A 19,425-nucleotide genomic window follows, 5' to 3' on the forward strand; every position below is an offset into this window, starting at 1 on the left:
TGTTTCTTGCTGTTTTACTCTGTTATTTCTGGTCCCTCCCTCCAGCTCCTTTGCTTGTAAACTCAGCACACCTTCCTAGTCCTATTTTTTCCTAAGGATCAGAGATCACAGTGCTCTACCAGGTCCTTATCTCTAAGAATGTAAAAGCCTACCTGCAGCATCTGCCAGAGGCAGTGAAATTCTCCCTTTCTGCTCAAGTATGGAGATAATCATAGGCACAGCGCAGAATATTAAACCTGAATTTTCTCTTGACTGGTTTCCGTACTTCTGTTGTTAGAAACAAAATAAAACAGGGAGAAACAACAACAACAAAACACAAAAAAAAAAAAAAAAAACCAAAGAAAAAACAAAACAACAAAAAAAAAAAAAAAAAAAAAAAAAAAGGAAGAAAAAAAAGAAAAAAGCCAACACCGCAATCCCATGACAACCCCAAAAGACAACTTCCAGCAACTTTAGTCTGCCTCTGCCTCATTCACTTGGTGCAAGAGTTTCTAGAGATCCCAGCAAATCTTCCAGCTCAAAACAAGGGCTGGGCTTTCTGTGGGGGAAGTCACAAACAGGAACAACAAATTTGAATCTCACAGTAATCAAGCCATCAGCTGTCTTTGTTTTATGAACAGCAGCTGAGCTGGGAGGCATAATTAGGGTAATGGTTTCTGGCTCCAGCTGTGTCTCACTACAGAACAAAGAGAGCTCAGCAGAGATTTTGTAGTATAATACAAAAGTATTTTCCCCCCTTCTACTTGGGAGAATTATCGAAGATTACTCGATGGACTGGGGCTGTGATTCAGATACGAGTGAACATCAGTATTTTTCCACAGCGTGTCGAAAGCTCACAGGATTTTGCAGAACCTACCATCAGTGTTATGCTTGCCTTCAGCCCAGGGGTAGCCAGGTGTTCTGGTGTAGACAGACTCTACCAAGGGCCTCTTGTGGTACTTCCAGAGGATTCTAAGTAGGTGTTGAAATTTTTCCCCAGACCACTTTTTTTTTGAGTCCTGGATCCCCTGTGTGATGGAGGAGTGTCCCTGGGATAAGGGGTGGGGTTTGCAAAGTGTCCTCTTTTTGGATGAAAGGAGTTATAGAAATGGCGGTTTTCTGATGTCCCACATGGATAACTGCCGGTGGGATGTCTGCTGCTGGTGTGACCTACTGAGCTTGGAGAGAGATAAAAGTTGAAGCCTGACCTAACTGAGTTCTAGCTAACAAGGACCAGCTGGGTCACAGAAAAGTGGGTGGGAAGGAAAATATGGGGAAAATCAGCTTGGCTTCACCAAGGGGATGTCTGGAAGATGAGAGGAAATTTGCAGGATTCAGGATGTGGAAGGTGTGTGTGGTACTAGGGGTGGATACTGGGTAGAAGAGGAGCTTTATGGACTTCCTTCTCACCGTCCACTTGCTGTGGCCTTGAGTGCTACACAAGTTCCCAGGAAATGTAGTCCCTCGTATTGGGATACTTAACAGTTGTCTTAAAACCTTTTATCCAGAAGTCAGTGAAAATATAATGATTTTACTTTAATACTTTACAGTGAAAGTAAATTTCTAGCTCAAATCGTAGAAAGACTGGAAGAACTCCAAAGCCTGACGGGCAGAACTGTTAGAAAGAAATACAAGCATATGTCAGTGCACAGTACTTGAAAATGTAAATTTATTAATTCAGTTGTGTTGTATTGTAAAATCATCTGTCTGTTAAAAATGACTGCAGGAGGATGCTGAGAGTTGTGCTAACTTGACATTAGCAAAGTCTCCCTGGCTGTGACATAGACAGTAATGTGATTATTCTTTTAAGAAGCGCAGATACAGCGGTGCCAAAAAAGAAGACAGCTTTGTGTATAAATTGATCTTTGGATCTCTCCTATTTATTTATGTGCTGTGATGTTTCATTCCAGGTGATCAGCTTTTTCAGCTGCCGATTAGAGCAAGCTGGAGCTGAGCTGTCAGTGGAGCGAGTTCTGGAAATCATCAAGCAAGGAGCTGTTGCTTTGCCCAAAGACAGGCTAAGAGTAAGTGCTCAAGACCTCATCACTTAAAGTATACTGTTCCTATCAATTACACATATATGCCCTTTATGTAACTTCAAAAAATCATCTTTCCTCTCATTAGTGACTGATAAGTGATTACACTGTCGATTGCCATATGTGTATGTTTTCATTTAAATTCCTAATTTCTGCTAAGTGTTTGGGTGAGTTTTTGTGATTAGTTATTAAATTGAAGCACGTGGAGGAATTAAAATTTGCTGAAGCTAAGGTTTTCTTCATCATATCATGAAGATGCAGGCTCCTCTCCCCATCTGTTTAGTTATGCTGTAACCAAACATAGATAATTCTCTCTTTTGATTAATTTCTTTCCTGTCTCTAGTGTTCTGCACCTCTGTCTAGGTCTATATGAAATGCTAAAAAGATAAATTTGGGGGGCTTTAGCTAAGAATTACCCAACCTAGTGAAAATCAGTTCAGGACCTGTAGGTCTGGTCAACATGATGACGAGCTTTCTGTATAATCCTGAGCAGTCCCCTCCATGCTTTTCTGAGAACCTCTCAAATCTCTTGAGGGATTTACCAACTCGACAGGTTTTGTGAGGCTAAAATCCATTAGTGGCTGTGTGATGTTTAAATACTGCAATAAAGAAATCTGTGTAAGTGGGTAAGTAAGCAAACGGGAGCTGTGTGTGTTTTTTAAACACAATGAATCTTGTTTCTCTGTTATGCCAAGTGTGTTTTAAATACTGTCTGTTTTCTGCAGAACTATTTTTGTTGCTACTCTGTGATAAGAGAGTGAGAGCACCATTTCTTCTGCGATAACTTTAGTAAAATATCCTCAAATAAGGCACACTGAGTCCGTACGGCCACTGGCGACAGCTGGTCATTTATTTATATGCTGGTAATTTTAAAACACCCAGTGGGAATTTTCTAGCTGGCTGCATGTACTAATGTCTTTCCTGCAGTTCCCTGTGTCCCTGAGATAGCACATCTTCCATCACTCTGACTGCATTCCTTCAGGAGAGGTTGGTCTAGAGTCCGAGTCCTGAGCTGCAGTACAGGAGTATGCTGAGTAACCACAGAGCAGCTCATGGATCCAAATCCAGCCCTTCAGGTTGTCCTTTCTACGTGGTGATGCTGTGAATACAGAGGAACGCTGGAACTTTGGCTGTTTCTATGACAACTTGTTCTTAAGTGCAGATAATTAAAAGCTCTTACACTGAGGCTACAGTGATTCCTTCTTGACACAGAGCCATCACCAAGTAAGTTCACTGCTTAGAAAAAAATGAAGGTTTTCTTAGTTACTGAGTGTGCCACATCAACTGACGTGTCATGCCACAATTTACAGAAATGCTGTTTCTGGGGTGAAATCCCATCAAGTTTCAATTTTCTGCACTAACAATATACAGTTTTCAAAATGATATATTGCCTCTTAAAGCAGCAAACCAGCAGTTTTTGGCGTGTGCCAAGCTCTGTAAGTCCTCACCAAACAGTCAACTACTTCCAGTTTTAAGGATGCTTGTTGCTTGGAGCACTTCCTTTTCCTCTGGAGCACTTGAGTTTTGGGACAGACTTACAAAGGGACTACAGCCAGCCTGACACATCAATCTTATATACTGACCACTTACACCTACTGGGTTTTGTCTTTTTGTTTTCCTTTGTTTTCCTTTTTTTCTTTTTTCCTTTCCTTCTTTTTTCTTTTCCTTTTTCTTTTTTCTTTTCCTTTTTCTTTTTTCTTTTCCTTTTTCTTTTTTCTTTTCCTTTTTATTTTTTCTTTTCCTTTTCCTTTTTCTTTTTTCCTTTTTTTTTTTCTTTTTTTTATACTTCTGCTGAGCAGCAGTTTGGCCAGAGCAGTTTACTTTTCCATGTAGAAAAGGTGACATTGACCTGGGGGTGGGGTGTTTGTATAAATATAGCTATAGAGATATAGATAGATAGATAGATAGGTATGTACGTATTGTCATGCATCCATTTGTACATGCAAATAACATTCTTCCTTTGCACAGATAGTGATGAGGAGCAGCACGTTACCCTCCTATAGAAATGGCCTTGTGAGTCTTTGTGCCCTCTGTCCTCATGCCTCTCTCCTGGGAGTCTCCCAGTAGTTCCTCAGGTCTTCCCGCTTCAGTCTCTGAGGTTTTCAGGGGAAGCTATTCTAAAGCTCAACAAACTCATATTAAGATCAGACTGCAGATATAGTTACACAATAACTCTGGCAACTCGGAGGCATTTCAGCAGCAAAATAAAGGAGAAAGCTTTAATCCTTACATCTTTAATGACACTCTCTGGGCAAGTCTGGATGGGTGGGAGCAGCCTTACCCACACCAGCTTTGATGGCACCTTTCAGGGAGTTGTGCAGAGCCACAAGGTTCCCCCTGAGCCTCCTTTTCTCCAGGCTCAGCCCCTTTCCAGCTCCCTCAGCCTCTCCTGGGGCTCCAGCCCCTTCCCCAGCTCCCTCAGCCTCTCCTGGGGCTCCAGCCCCTTTCCAGCTCCCTCAGCCTCTCCTGGGGCTCCAGCCCCTTCCCCAGCTCCCTCAGCCTCTCCTGGGGCTCCAGCCCCTTCCCCAGCTCCCTTCCCTGCCCTGGACACCCTCCAGCCCCTCGGTGTCCTTGTTGTCCTGAGGGGCCCAGAGCTGTCCCCAAGACCGGGGGCAGCTTGTGCTCAGCCACTATGGACGAAGTCTGGAGGAACTGTGAATCTGTTGCATCTGTTTTGACACAACCTACACGTAATTCCAGTGTGCGAAGCTGTGGAGTTCGATCCCAAGGAAATATATGTGTGTATATATATATATGTGTGTGTGTGTGTGTATATCTATCTATCTGTCTGTCTGTCTGTCTATCTATCTATCTATTTCAGCTTTGCAGTTAATTGCTAACTAATTTTCAAGCCATCCTTGCCTTTTGCCACAGCATAGTGAAATGCTATAAAGTACAAGAGACCCTGCAGAGACATTATTCCTGCCTCCTAGAAATAACCATCTTCAGCTGAAGCACTCTGGGGGAGGCAGTTGAAACAGGGATATGATTTGGAAAATGAGGGTTGAGGCATAACTTTTACTCACTCACTTCCCTGCAGCTCAGACAATGATGTTTTTTTCTGGCGTGTGAGTACCTAATGTATGCACGGATGTTTTCAAGTGAATGTTTTCAAGTTGCTTATCTTGGCCTTTGTTGAGGAAGTGAGCATTCAGGAGGTGCTACATGTGTTCAGGTTCTGAGTCTGTTGCTTTGCCCATAGTTCAAACATGAATCAACGTCAACTAAAAATAACAGCACTTAGAGCCGTGATCCTCATCTGCATAATGGAGCTTATCAGTTTGGGAGCACTCCCTGGTGCTCCTGCTCCTTCCACTGTGGGAAGCAAGACGGGATGCATGCAAGTGAGTGTATGTGGTAGCACTAGGTCATGGATAAATATATATATGTATGTGTGTCTGTGTTAGGAAAGATATCCTGCATTTTATTAGCAAATAATTATTGGGAAATGGGAGATCTAACTCAGATTTTCCTTCCAGTCCTGGAGCAGTCTGACTGGAGACAAACAATACAATTAAAATTATTTTAAGCATATGCTTTTAGCTGTGTACTGTTGGAAGGCCAAGAAAGTCCGAGCTGAGCAATTAGCCTTTTAGAAGACTTCTGCACAAACAGAGAGATAAAGGGCAGGTGCTGAAATCAAGAGCTGGTTATTTCTCCCTCAGTCTGTGGGAGGAGATAAATGAAGTTAATATGCCCGGGATGGAGGCAGAAGCCATGGTGTGGAGATAGAGCTGTCTCCTTCTCAGACGAGCAGCCCACAATCCAGGCTCCCTGCTATATTGCAGAAGCTTATTAAAGGCAATTTAGAGATCATAGTGATAGGTGAAAATTAGCCTCATTCTTTCTCTTTATTTTTTTTTTTAAAGTTCTCAGGCTGCCTTCCTTCCCTTTGGTGAACTATCTGTACTTTCAGGATTAGGAGAGTGGGAGAAGCGGGACCATGTCTGGAGCCTGTGACTTATCTCAGGATTTCAAGGGGAGTTAGCCAGCAGATAACAACTCTTCTGCAATAAGTGGGAAAACTTGTTTCAAATGCCAGCTAGTGACTGGAAGCTGACATTTGGTTTCATAGAATGATCACACTTGGGAGGCCACATTTAATGCTTTATAAAAGAAAAGTTCCCATTACCTAAGCCACTTAAGACGGAGATTTGTTTTTCACGAGCATTTTCTGATCTGCTTGTGTTTTTCCCCTACTCCTTTTCTCCGCACGTCAATTAGTATTTTGTCATCAGTGTGCACTCTGTCAGATGTTCTTTGTGTGCTATGCAGACGTGCCATTATGCCATCAACTCTCACGTTTTTGATATGGTACAAAATTTAATATTTATTGAAGTGCATTTGAGTTCGATGGGCATTAAAATTTCACAGAATATGTAAAAGGAGCAGAGGTAAAAGCCTTCAGTCTCTTGACAGAACAAGTTTTGCTTTAGGTGTTAAAAGCACTTCTCATAGGTTTCCCCTTGTATTAACAATGTACTTCCAACTCCATCAGCTTCCATTTGTTTCACTGAAAAAGGCTTCTAATCACTGAGGCACCAGAGCACAGGGGAGAAGTGAATTGTCATGGTGGTGATGGCAGATACTGCCTGGGAGGTGGACCAGAGGAACTGTGTGCCCCTGGCACATCACCCTGTGAAAGCAGCACCAGCACCAAAAGTTCAGCTACAAAAAATATCATAAAAAGAACATGGTGGTTGACTGAGGTGGCAGGGAATTCAAGAGGGGATGTCAAGCACAGGTGCTTTGATAGAATCACAGAATCATTTAGCTTGAAAAAGCCTTCCAAGACCACCAAGTCCCACCATTTCTCCAGCACTGCCCAGGTCACCACTAACCTATGCCCCCAAGTGTCACATCCACACAGCTTTTAAATCCCTACCAGGATGGGGACTCCAACACTGCCCTCAGCAACCAGGGGTTGACAGAGCTTTTATGTGAAGAAATTTTCCCTGCTGTCCACCCTGAGCCTCCCCTTGCCCAGCCTGAGGCCATTCCCTCTCCTCCTGTCCCTGTTCCCTGGGAGCACAGCCCGACCCCCCGGCTGTCCCCTCCTGTCAGGGACCTGTGCAGAGCCACAAGGTTCCCCCTGAGCCTCCTTTTCTCCAGGCTCAGCCCCTTTCCCAGCTCCCTCAGCTGCTCCTCATCAGACTTGTGCTCATGGGAAATCAGAAATCAGGAACGGCCATAAAAGAAAGTGTGTATGGAATCCCCAAAACCAAAGAAGCCTAAACGATTTCTTGGCTTGGGTACTGAGCTCTCTTTGAAAGAATTTTCCTGCTTCTGCAGATGCTCCTCCCAGGGAGGAGCAGTCAGTGGTACCATCACACCTGCAGAGAGACAGGACATGGACAGCCCTGCAGAGCAGCCCAGGTGGCAAAGGAAATCAGTCGTGTTCCATATATGTGCGCCCTGTTGATCCCAAGAAACCATCCATTGCTCCATCTTCCATTAGAATTGCTCCTGATTACATTTTTGTTTTTCCCCCACAGTTCTGCTGTCCTTAGTCTTGAGTGGTTGTTATTTGGCCACAGCAAGATGCTGGATTCAGGATCCAGACCAATGGTCTTTAATAATCCAAATTAAACCTTTGGGCAGATCTGTAATTGCTTTAAAAGCTATGTACAGCTTTCTTGTGTTTGTTTTACTGCCGTAACACTTATGCTGCTGTGAAATTTTTGGTGGAATGATGCACAAATTAACTCTGTGTGACACCATGAAGAGGTAGGGACAGAGGAGTTAGAGAGACCAGCAGCTCCTTTACAGTGCTCCAGGGCACAGCACTAAGCAAGAGAGACAGAAAACTTCCTTAAAAAATAAATTCATGCAGTTCTTCCTGATATTTAATTTATCTTTTTCTTTTTTTTTTTTTTTTTTCCCCTGGCTCAAAGGTCAAAGTTCTTATTACAGTGGAAGTTGATTGTGTCTAATACATCCTTAGGTCTGATGCTAGGCAGGCGTCTACAACACAGACTTCCTTTTGCTGACCCTCAGCTGCTGTTAACCCTTAGCCTGAAGAAGATCAGATTAGTGACCGAAGTGTAAGAAAGTTTTAAACAAAGTGCTTTTTGGGCCTTTCCAGAGCACTGACCATATGCTAAGAATAAGAGTATTTATGGATTGTATATTTCCTTCTGACAATTTATACCCTCAATTAAGATGTCAGACTTCCCTGCTTCCGTGAGTTGACCTGTAAGTGATGGGCAATAACTCATGTTTCTTTTGAAGGCATTTGATTTAGAGGTCAGCTTCTCAGAGACCTTGAGTAGAGAAGAATATACTCTGCGTCCCTTGAGAAGTATTATTTTGGGTAATCAAAATTCCAGGGGGAAAAAAAGATCTTGAAAGTTTTGATGGGATTTGTGGTCAGAAAATAACTTATCATTGTGAAACTGTGAGCAGTCGAAGACATGTCTGCACTCAGCTGACTCTGGCTAATCTTACAGTGGGATTATAAACCTGTCTGTCTGTCTGAGCCAGGGCAAACCCTTATGCAGGTGCTTTTCAATTAATGTAAGCCTCGCTACTTAAATTGGTGAGAATGAGTTGAAACTAAACTGCATGACACCACTTTATAATAAGTATGTCCGAGCAGGAGTTTCTATCATTTAAATCTGTTTAATTAAATGGTGCAAACTTGTGTGTAGGCAAGATCTAAAGTATGTGAAAAATACTATGGAAAAACTGTGATTATTATAGTGCTTGAAGTTAGATACTTGCTGACATAATGCGTTGTATGGGAACTCTTGGCTTTGTAGTTTGAAACCTTACAGGAAGAAAAATAACGGCATCATCCCAGATTGGGGGTTTACTTCAGAAATAAATACCACCCTCAATTTGAAGCATTAATATGATAATCATTTCCACAGAAATATGACTTTAGTAGGAAGTAGCGTTCAGTAGCTAGTTACCATACATAGCATGTTAACAAAAAAAATTTGCTTATGTGCCTCGTTGCTTTAACACTGAAAAAGCCAATGGCCAAAATAAATTCACTTTGCCACATGTGGATTCCAAGTCATGGAATCACAGAATCGTTTAGGTTGGAAAAGCCCTCAAAAATAAATTCCCCGAAGGTGGCCAAGGTCACTACTAACTCATGTCCCCAAGTGCCACATCTACATGGCTTTTGAACACTTAAGTTTTCAAGAGTCTTTGAAATGTGATGACTCCTGTTGTTCCATGGTTAAAAGTGGATTTTAGCAGTCTTTAGAGAGCTTTGTTTGTAGCCATATGTAATGCAAATACAGCTGATGAGTTGGATTGAATACTAACAACACTTCATTTTCAGAAGCATCCTTCAGGTAGAATGGAATGAATCAGTTAACTTAGAGACTTTAAGGAAAGAGAAATCAATGTAGTTTGTAAGTTGGTATGCACAGAGCTTCATATTGCTGAACTCAAGGTGTTTGGAATGTTGGCATAGGCTGGCAGTATTGGTGAGTCATTTATCAAGCCTATTTATTTATTTTTCAAAGTTTGGTTTCATATTTTTATATGAAAAGAAAAAGAAACTAACAAGAACTCTTCCTACAGTTGCCCTTTCCCATAAGTGTTTGCATGGATTTTGACTGTCATACGTGTCAAGATTTGGGTTTCTTTGGTGTGAGACTGGTCCCTTTGCATAAAAAGTCTTAGTTACAGCTGAGTATTTTATCTGCTTGAGTGTTGCCAGGCCTAGCAGCAGTGGTGTGCACCGTGGCACTCACAACCTCTCCCTGGCACTCCCAAAGAGAGTTCACTCACGCTGTAACCGACACCATATTTACATGTTACTCTTCAGGCTGTTTGAAAAGGGGATGTGCTTTCCACCTTTTCCCAGCTGCCTTACGAGTGTGAAAACTATACAGTATCACACATTCTTTAAATTATTTTTGTAGCATTATGGGGAAAGGGACCAAAAAAAAAAAAAAAAAAAAAAAATAGGCACCAAAAACCACCCCTCAAATGATTCCAGGAAACTAAATTTTTCAAGTGTGAATGCTTCTGAGAACCCAAACAAGTTAGGTTTGCTTTTACACAGCAGCTGTCAGTCAGTTTTGGGATTAAAACCGGCTTTTTAACTTGAGTTTACTTCAGTGGTTATAAATTCTTTCATGGGGGCGGAGAAAAATAAACAGTAATTTTTGGCATTGTTGACTAGAACAAGAAAAAAACCCAGCTATTTTATTTTGCTTGTCTGCCTGGCACACAGTTAAAAACATATTAATGCTTTTCTGACACCTCCCTATTGAAAAGTAATATAAACATCACTGCAGCATCAACATAGGAAAAAAAAGCATTAGCAAACTTTGGAATCTCTGATCTTTAAACTGTTTCTCATGTAATATCAGTTTCTTATTGTAAAGCACCCAAAAATCCCTTTGAACAGAAAATAGTAATTGTGCTTTCAACTTAGACCACTGGTATAAAGCTTTTCTTCAGAGATGAAGAGTAAATTGAGAACTTCAGTCTTGTTTTCTTCCTAGTTCACTGAAGCATTCATTTCCATGGGGGTAATCCGGCTTCCGCTGGAAAGTTTTGCTGGTGGGATGGCTCCAACATTCTCAAGATTGTCAGGCTGTATCTTCGTGCTTAGGAGATGGTACCAGGCGTGATGCAAGCAGGACACCAGACAGGCCCCAAGGCTCTCTGTGTCCCGTGGTGGGGAGTGTGTGGTTCACAGTGACTGGTACTAGTTAGGAGGAGACTGGGACTGTGCTTCACGTTCCCCTGCCCTCTCCCTGATTTCCCTGGCTGCTGCTCTGCGGGAATCGCATTGATTGCGTGGTAGCTTAGAAAGTGGAGCTGGTGGCATGGTCAGCAGCCCGGTGAGGATCTCGTGTCATGAGAGCTGTGTTTCTGCCTGTGCTGCCTGTGAACAGAGCAGCAAAACTGGGTCTGTCAGCTCATGACCTTCAGCCGCCTCAGCTGGGGTGGATTGAGAGGAGCAGCTCAAGGAGCAATGGGACGGAGGCAGAGCTTTGGTAGCAGGTGCACAGTCAGCTCAAGGAAGCTGGGAGTGACTTGGGTTACCCACATCAAATCCATCAGCTTTTGCTCACTCTCGTCTTGAATAGTTTGCATTTTGTCACCCTTCTTGGTGAATAATTTCTCTTACACAGGTTACAATTCAAATAAGACTCACTTACATCATCTCACTTACTCACTTACTCATCTGAACCTCTTCAATGTACTTGGACTGTTTAAGTTTAGGTTACATATTGGGAAGGAATTGCTGGCTGTGAGGGTGGGCACTCCCTGGCACAGGGTGCCCAGAGCAGCTGTGGCTGCCCCTGGATCCCTGGCAGTGTCCAAGGCCAGGCTGGACGGGGCTTGGAGCAACCTGGGATGGGCAAACCTTCCCATGGCAAGGGATTGGAATGCAATGAGCTTTAAACTTCCTTCCAACCCAAACTATTCTGCAATTCTGTGATAAAAATATTAATCCTTAAGAGCTGAACTTTGCTTTTGTCAGCCAGCCTGTGGCACTCCATACCTGCAGTGTTATCCTCCACTTTAATGCCACATCCTGAAGAGAGCAGGAAGAAGACATTTTCTTGCAGCAGTGTTCCTTGCTTGTTATGCAATTCTTTGCATGGAGTCATTGCAGTATTTGGTGGAAGCATAAGCAGCAGCCCAGAAAGGATCAAGGATGCTTTGAAGGTGGCGGAGTTGTGAATATCAAAATCCTCCAAAAAATAGCAGATATTTGTTGTATCTCCTTGAGATATTCCCACCGCTTTTCTCAGTTGAGGTTTAAAGCGTGCATTAATTAAACGTGAGTTAAAGTCAGGGGAGGAGTGGCAGGAAAGGGGTGTTTGGTCTACGTACGGGTGTTATGTCTGAAGCAGTGCTCTGGTGTTCCTCCAAAGCCACGTACCTTGTTTGCAAACCTGTGCAGATAGAGAATGTAGAGAACTGTCATTCTTTTATGTGTTAGCTCGTATTTGTCGCAGCCGTGAGCAGAAAACACCCAAAAATCCCAGCAAAGGAATGAGTAGTGATGCTGTGATAAAGGACAGGCTCAACCAAGTCTGCGGCATTTTATTTGGGAGCAAGAAAGAATTCATCCTGGGATTTCCAAAGAACTAGAACATGCAGTAAAACTGGATTCAGACACATTGAGAACAAGCATAATATTTCTTTAGCTTCCCCACCTTCCCATTTGTTATTTTGTTTTTCAGTGATGGGATATTGTGCATCTCAGTAAACTCCAAACCCACAGTACTTTCTCCCTGTCACCAAGACATCTGGTTGTGCTGGGGGAGCTAATCAATTGCAGACGTCCTTGCTATTATAAGCCTGCGAGCCACTTGAAAACTTACCCAGGATTTTGGTAATGAAGGGCCTGAAGTTATTATTTGAGCTTTTTCTTTTTTTTTTTTTTTTTTTTTTCTCTTTTAAATTCCCTTCAGGGGTCAGACTGGCAGGGTTGTTTTGTTTTTTTTTAACAAGCTCAAATTTTAGACTTTTGAAAGTTCAATTCTGTGTGTGTCAAGCTACTTGAATTTCCTGTAAAAACGTTAAGAGTTGTGAACTGATTTGTAATAATATAAAAGTGAACAAACATCCAGGTTAACTCTGTCTGAAAAGTTGGTATTTAAATAGATCAGAAAGTTGGGGCTGATCTTGGGTTGAGGCACATTTGTCATTTTGCTATTAGAGCTGATATTTACTGCTAACATTCAGTTAGACTATTAGTCACATTTATAAAGATAACTTTTAAAAAGTGAATTTGTAGCTCAAAATGAAGAACGTTTTAGAACTTGAGAGTGACGTTCAGCTCTCGAGGCGACGCACCCTATAGCTCCAATTGAAAACCCCTCCTTCAGAGCCTCACTGATGCCAAAATCTAACCAATAATGAATGATTTATCATTCTGTATTTGGCTTTTTCCTGTTGGAAGGGTGGGGATGAGATCCTCAACTCCAGAATACCGAGTCACTCCTAACACTTGGCTCTGAAACACATAAACAATGCGGACTGTTACAAGTCCCATCCCAACGCCCGTATTACACGGCCATGTGTTCTCAGAGTTCCTAGAGCCTGATGTCAGGCATGTGCTGGGGCTGGTGTATTTTCTGATTTTTCCGGGGGTCTCCCGTGCGGCTGAAGTGGCTGTGCCGCGGCCTGGGCTCGCAGCGCAGTCTGGCAGCACCGGCGTTGAGCTGGTGCCGCTCGGCTGGGCGGCGATAAGCGAAGAGACAGTCTGGCTCCTTCCAGGAGCCTCTCGGTCATGTCTGAGCGCTCGGCAGTTCCCAAAGCCTCTGGCTGACTTTCCCCTGCGGACCGTTCATTTATCAGGAAATGGAATTGGTTACAGGATTTCGCGCGCTGCCAAACCTCACTGACGAAATCGGCCCGTTCCTGCTCTCAGAAGTAGGAAGAATGTGTTAACTCTTTGTGCCTGGTGCTTGTTTTTAGTGCTTTTGCTGAAAAAAAGGCCAGGTTCCTTCCTACTTTTAAAGGTTTCTGGAAATTGCTGACACGCTCTCACCCTTTATGAATATACTACTAATGCAGGATAATTTTGCCTTTTACATTTAGCTCTTTGCATCACAGTTACCGCTGTCTTTATAAATATTATTTTAGGGCAATTGAATTATGTTAATGGAAGATTTGCCTACTGAATTCAGTGTATTCTTGCTTAAAAAACTGTCTTCTGAATTAAAGGAGTGAAAATTAAGATTTATTAAAAACATAAACAATGCTTTGTTGTTTAAGGGAGGCTTTAAAGCCTAAGTTATACATATAACTTATACATAACTTGTAGGAGCTTAACCAGAATTGAATAGAAATATGTCTTTAATTATGTATATAGGATGACAACAAAAAAAACCCCAAGTGCCGTTCTTTCTGAGTGTCTTGCTAGTTTTGCATATAGTTACAAACCCACCTGTGTAATGGCAAGGTAAACAGCACTCATTTTAGATGCTACTTGGAGGTCATTGTCTTTCATTATGGATCAGGTTTTCAGCTTTTGAGATGCTATTTGAAGGCCATTGTCTTTCATTATGGATCAAGTTGTCAGCAAACAAATGCGCTTTTAAAAATGCAAATGCATATTTTTTGCGTGACTCTCCAGCCTGCCGGCGGTTCTGAAGTTTGCAGGGCAGTGCTGGTCAATCACAGAACCATCTGGGTTGGAAAAGCCCTCTAAGACCATCAAGTCCAGCTGTTCCCCCAGCACTGCTCAGGCCACCACTGACCCCTGTCCCCAAGAGCCACATCCACACAGGTCTTAAACCCCTTCAGGGTTGGGGACTCCACCGCTGCCCTGGACAGCCATGCCAGGCTGGTCAACCCTCTCAGTCAAAAGTTTTTCCTAATATTCGACCTAAACATGAGAAAATTCTCAGCTGTGCAAGTTACATTGAGAAACAAAGAGCCAGATTGGTTTTATTAATTTATTTATATTGATAGGAGATACTCCTGGGGATTTTTCATTTATCCAGTGGTCAACATACGTCTCCTAAGATCCCCTAATTTTGTCCCTAATCAGCTGAGCTCGCTCCTTTTGCAATACTGTTTTTGTGTCACACTCTGTGTCCGTGTATTTAAGAGGGGATGGAGAAATGACCATTTGCAGGCTGTCTGCTGATGGATGCAGGTGTCTGTTCCTGTACCACTTGAATCATATCAGTTTGTGCAACCATGTCTCTTGTAACGCTGTTTTAGTGCAATCAATAGTTGTAACCTCCCATGTATGAAATTACAAAGCCCAGAGGTAAAGCACAGCGCACATATGGTAATTATTATGTCTGGAAGTGGTTGCTGCATTAATTGATAGCAGCACCAAGTAATGCAGCCTCACTTAATTTCATTGCTTCTTACACAAAAATCTTGTAAACAGAATTTTTGCAGTCTAATATGGTAGAGTGTTTTTTCTCCTTTTTATTATGAGCAAAACACTGTGAAAGTATTTGGAGCTCTCTTAACTCATTTAGCTCCGTGGCAATTTGTGATCCTTTGTTCCATAAACAAAAAGTGGCTGAAAACAGCTCGTCCACAACCTGTGAAAGCAATGTGTAAGCCTCATCTGCCACTCTCTGAGACCTGGTTGGTGTTGCAGGATCCTCCTGGGGCTGGTGCCAGTCAGTGACCCTGCTCATGGCCTGCATCCTGCGAGCCTGAGCCGCTGCAGGGGAGGATAAGTGGGTGATTTGGCCATTACTGACATAACTGAGGCTCGTAACATTCAGTTGTTTTCCAAGCTGTGTCTGCTGCTCAAGTTAACATAAAAATATTAAACATTTAGCATTCCTTCCTTTTAAAAATTTGTGGTTTAGTAGTATAAATATAATTTTCCATTTTAAAGTAGTGTATCATAAATACTCCTGAGAATCTCAGAATGTTTTTCCTTTCCATTGTGAATCAGGAAAGACACAATGGCTTGGAGATCCCTCATTCTGTCAGTGAGTGGCTGATGGTGATCAAGGCCATCAGAGGCCCAGTAACACTCAAATCCACTTGCATTGTGTGTTGAAAAATGAGTGAACTTGTCAGGATCGCAAAAAGACCTTTACTGTCATCTGGGGAAGCTCCAAATAGTTTAGAACCAAACCAGTGGTTTGGGTTGAAAGGGCTTAAAGCCCATCCAGTGCCACCCCTGCCATGGGCAGGGACACCTTCCGCTGCCCCAGGCTGCTCCAAGCCCTGTCCAGCCTGGCCCTGGACACTGCCAGGGATCCAGGGGCAGCCCCAGCTGTTCTGGAAAATCTGAGCCAGAGCCTCACCTTTCTTCAATTTTCTTGAATACATGCAATATAAAGAACTGGCTGAAAATTACTATTTTGGAGTAATAGGCAGTAAAACTGAATCATATAAATGCAAATATAACATAGGAAATCTTTACATGTAGGATTCTCAGAAGCACTGGCAAGGGGTTTCACTGGCATCAGGGTTACGGTGACAAGTTGTAGTTTCAAAATCAGATACATTGTCAGTTTTTATTCTCTCCTTTACATCTTACTTGTAGTTAGGTTACAGTTCTCTAGGAAAGATGCATCCTGTTCATACAGAAAGCTTGTTTAAATTACTGAAATCCAGGGAAGCACGTTTCATTCCAGAATGAAGGAATGCATCAGAGATGGGTATTGCACAAGAATCCAAGGTAGCTTGGGAGGATGCTGCTTGGGTGAGTGACTGGAGTACAGTGATTCTGCAGTTCAGGAATGAGACGCATTGGCCAAGATGAGGATGAAGGGTGGGCTAGCACAGGACACTCCTATTCCCAAACTGCTGTCTTCATGGAGACTAATATTTACATAGAGGCTTAATGTCTGTCCCCTCCACCCCTGAAGATTATTCCAGTTACCTTCTGGAAGCTGCGCTCTGGATTCAGTCACTTCATTCCCAAGTCATTGCTTTCTTTGCGAAGCTCAACAATTTCACTGGAATGAAATCACCTTATCCTGGAGTTGCCATAGCTGCTTCCAAAGGGCTGTTCCATAATACTGTTACGCAGGTCGGCCTCCTGCAGAAGGCTAGGCAGTGTTTTGGCTATCCCAAACCAGTTTAAAAAAAAAAAAAAAAAAAAAAAAAAAAATGTGCAGACAACAAGGTCCTACCTGCCCAACCAGGACTACCATGGACTAAGTAACAGTAACAATTGAATTGTGTAAATGCAAATGTAATAACATTAATACAGCAATATCTGCTGTGATTCTGAGACTTAATTCTTCAAACCAGTAAAAATGGAAAAGGCAAAATACACCAGTTCTGGCAGCGGGTTGATCAGCAGTGCAGGAGTTTGCTGTTTCTCTCCCATGATTGTCTTCACCTTGCCATCACTTGAATTCCCTTCACTGCTCTGCAGAGCTGTAACTGCAGTCAGAGCCCTGTACCCAGCTGAGCTGGATAATGCCTCAACCTTGGCTGTGGCGCTCTGTGGGTTGTAATTAACTAGCTCCCATTAAGGCAGCAGATGAAAATTCATGCAGTTACATGCAAAAGCTTTAGAAGATGAAATAGTGTCTTGTAATGAGGCGTTAAAGGAGGTTTTGTTTCTTTTTTTGCTCGAGACAAGGGTAAAAGTTTTAAACTAAGAGAAGGTAGATTCAGAGTAAGGTATAAGGAAGAAACTTTCTATGATGAGGATGGTAAAATATGGGTACACATTGCCCAGGGATGCATCATCCTTGAAAGTGTCCCAGGCCAGGCTGGATGGGGCTTAGGGCAACCTGGGATAGTGGAAGGTGTCCCTGCCTGTGGCAGTGGGTGGAACTGGATGAGCTTTGAAGGTCCCTCCCACACTCTTCTGGGATTCTATGACATAATTATGTAATTCTTTATGCTACCTGTAGAGAGCAGAAAAATATTTCTGTAAGGAACACAAGGGAAGCCTACTGCAACGATCTCCTTCCTTGGATCAGAAGAATCTGGTTGTGCTCTACTGGTGATGCAGTCAGGATGAGAGGGATCCTTTCAGCATCTTCATCTCACATCCAGTGCAAGGTGCTCCAGCTGGTTCTCAGCTGTGAGGACACTCTTGGGCTGTGATGAGCAGAAACCCTTGCTGTTAGGAGTGAAGTTTTGGAGGAGAATAATGTAACTGGTGACATTTTCTAGCTGTCATCAGTGATGAGGAGTGTATACAATCCTTTTGCTGTCCATATGGCAGAGCATCCTTTCACAAGGCAGTAGATGGTGAGGGGCTGGTGTCAGGTGCTCTGCAAGCTTTGTGGAGGGGAAGGGGCAAACTCGAGTCACTAAAGGAAGCCTGGATTGCCAAAAGAGATCAGTCAAATATTTCTTTATGCACAGCTGAAGTTTGGCCTTGCATTGCAGTATGAAATATCCAGAGAGGATAGCAATGAGCTCTGATTTTTCCGTGTGAGCTCTTGAGACACCACACTGGCTGTCCATGCATCTGTTTTAACTTAGGCGTGCAATTTAAAGTAGTCCCGAAATTTAAGTTTTCGGTGGCACTTAGAGAGATAGGGTAATTTGAACTAGAAAAAGAATGTCTAGACTAGATATTAGGGAGGAATTCTTGACTGTGAGGGTGTTGAGGCCCTGGCACACGGTGCCCAGAGCAGCTGTGGCTGCCCCTGGATCCCTGGCAGTGTCAAAGGCCAGGCTGGAGAGGGCTTGGAGCAGCCTGGGACAGTGGAAGTTGTCCTTGCCCATGGCGGGGGTGGAATGGGATGAACTTTAAGGCCCCTTCGAATCCAAACCATTCTATGAATTCTCTGATTCTCTTTATAGGAAGGAAGGGCACAAGTAAGAGACTTTGAGCAGAAGAATTTAACGTTTACACAGATTCAAACATGAAGCGGTCTTTGTGTATCTATTGTTTGACACCAGATACGTTAGATTGACTGATTTCATTGGTTTAAGGAAGCTGCTACAAGAAAGGGATACCAAGTTTAAGGCAGAAAGCAAGCTCTGGAGAAACAGGAGGATGGGAAAGCAGTGTGAGACTTTCCAAGTCGCTCCCCATGGCAACAGAGCCCTGACCTGGGTAAACAACTCTCTGCACGTGTACGTTTTTCAAAGCTACTTCTATTCTGCTAACTGCTGGCCTGCCACATCATTTGAACTCTGTTAACCTTCAAGGATGATCCCATTTTTTCTTAAGGAGAGCACAGAGGAGCTTCCCTGCCCAAAGCTGCAGAGCTTTGGCTTTGCAGGAGATTGGCAGGAGCCCCACACTCATGAGCAGCCCAAAACTCCCAGTCCAACACATCTTACAGGAGGGCTTCCAGCCAGAGCCCAGCCCCTGCTCACTTCAGAGCTGTGCAATTGCTCAAGCTGAATAACATTCCCCAAGTTTCCCTCCCTAGAAAGCCTCCCTATACTTTTACTATGTTTTTTGCTGTGACTAAATCTGCTTCACATGTGTTGTGCAGCCTCCCCTCACTCACTGCATATGTTGTGAGTCCAATGAAAAGTCCAGTGCCAAAGGCACTGCATTTGCATGACGTGTTGTTTCCAAATATCTTGCAACTTTGGTCAAAATAAAGTAAAATCACACTGAAATGCCCTGAGCCCTTTCTTCCCATGCTCAGTTGAAAGCTATTTCAAACCCATGTGTTTCTTTTCTACTGCAAACCTTCAGTGTAAGGCAGAGTACCTAAAAAGTATAAAAAGTTGCATTTAAAATTAATTTTTTAATTTCTTTGATTAATAAAGTTACACATTATCCCCTCTCCATCAATTAAAAAAGTATTAACCACTTTTTTAAATAAAATGCAAAATAATGTGTCAGAGGCCAACAACTTTATCCCAAAAGGTGCAAAGTTTAATGAGTTATGACAACTAAATATGAAATAAAGGGAGAAAAAAAATCATATAACTTCTAATTATAGTGATCCAATTGCTCTTCCACTTTTAAGGTTTAGTTGTCTTTTCTGAATTAGTCTTTTGAATTAAGTTTGCATAACAAGTGGCAGATTGAGAGAAACAGTCCTCAGAAAATTTT

The 19,425-nt window shown here is 42.7% G+C and overlaps 1 protein-coding gene across 5 annotated transcripts in view; it reads left to right on the forward strand.

Annotated features, from left to right (window-relative positions):
• DYM (dymeclin) overlaps window positions 1-19,425 on the forward strand; it is a 212,582-nt gene that overhangs the window by 176,159 nt on the left and 16,998 nt on the right. For all 5 annotated transcript variants that reach the window (XM_040090375.2, XM_040090372.2, XM_040090376.2 and 2 more), the window contains one exon: window positions 1,890-2,003. In XM_040090375.2, the coding sequence (XP_039946309.1) occupies window positions 1,890-2,003 (114 nt within the window). The remainder of the gene's footprint in view (window positions 1-1,889; window positions 2,004-19,425) is intronic.

The sequence above is a fragment of the Hirundo rustica genome, chromosome Z, assembly GCF_015227805.2.
Source record: "Hirundo rustica isolate bHirRus1 chromosome Z, bHirRus1.pri.v3, whole genome shotgun sequence".
Taxonomy (NCBI): domain Eukaryota; kingdom Metazoa; phylum Chordata; class Aves; order Passeriformes; family Hirundinidae; genus Hirundo; species Hirundo rustica.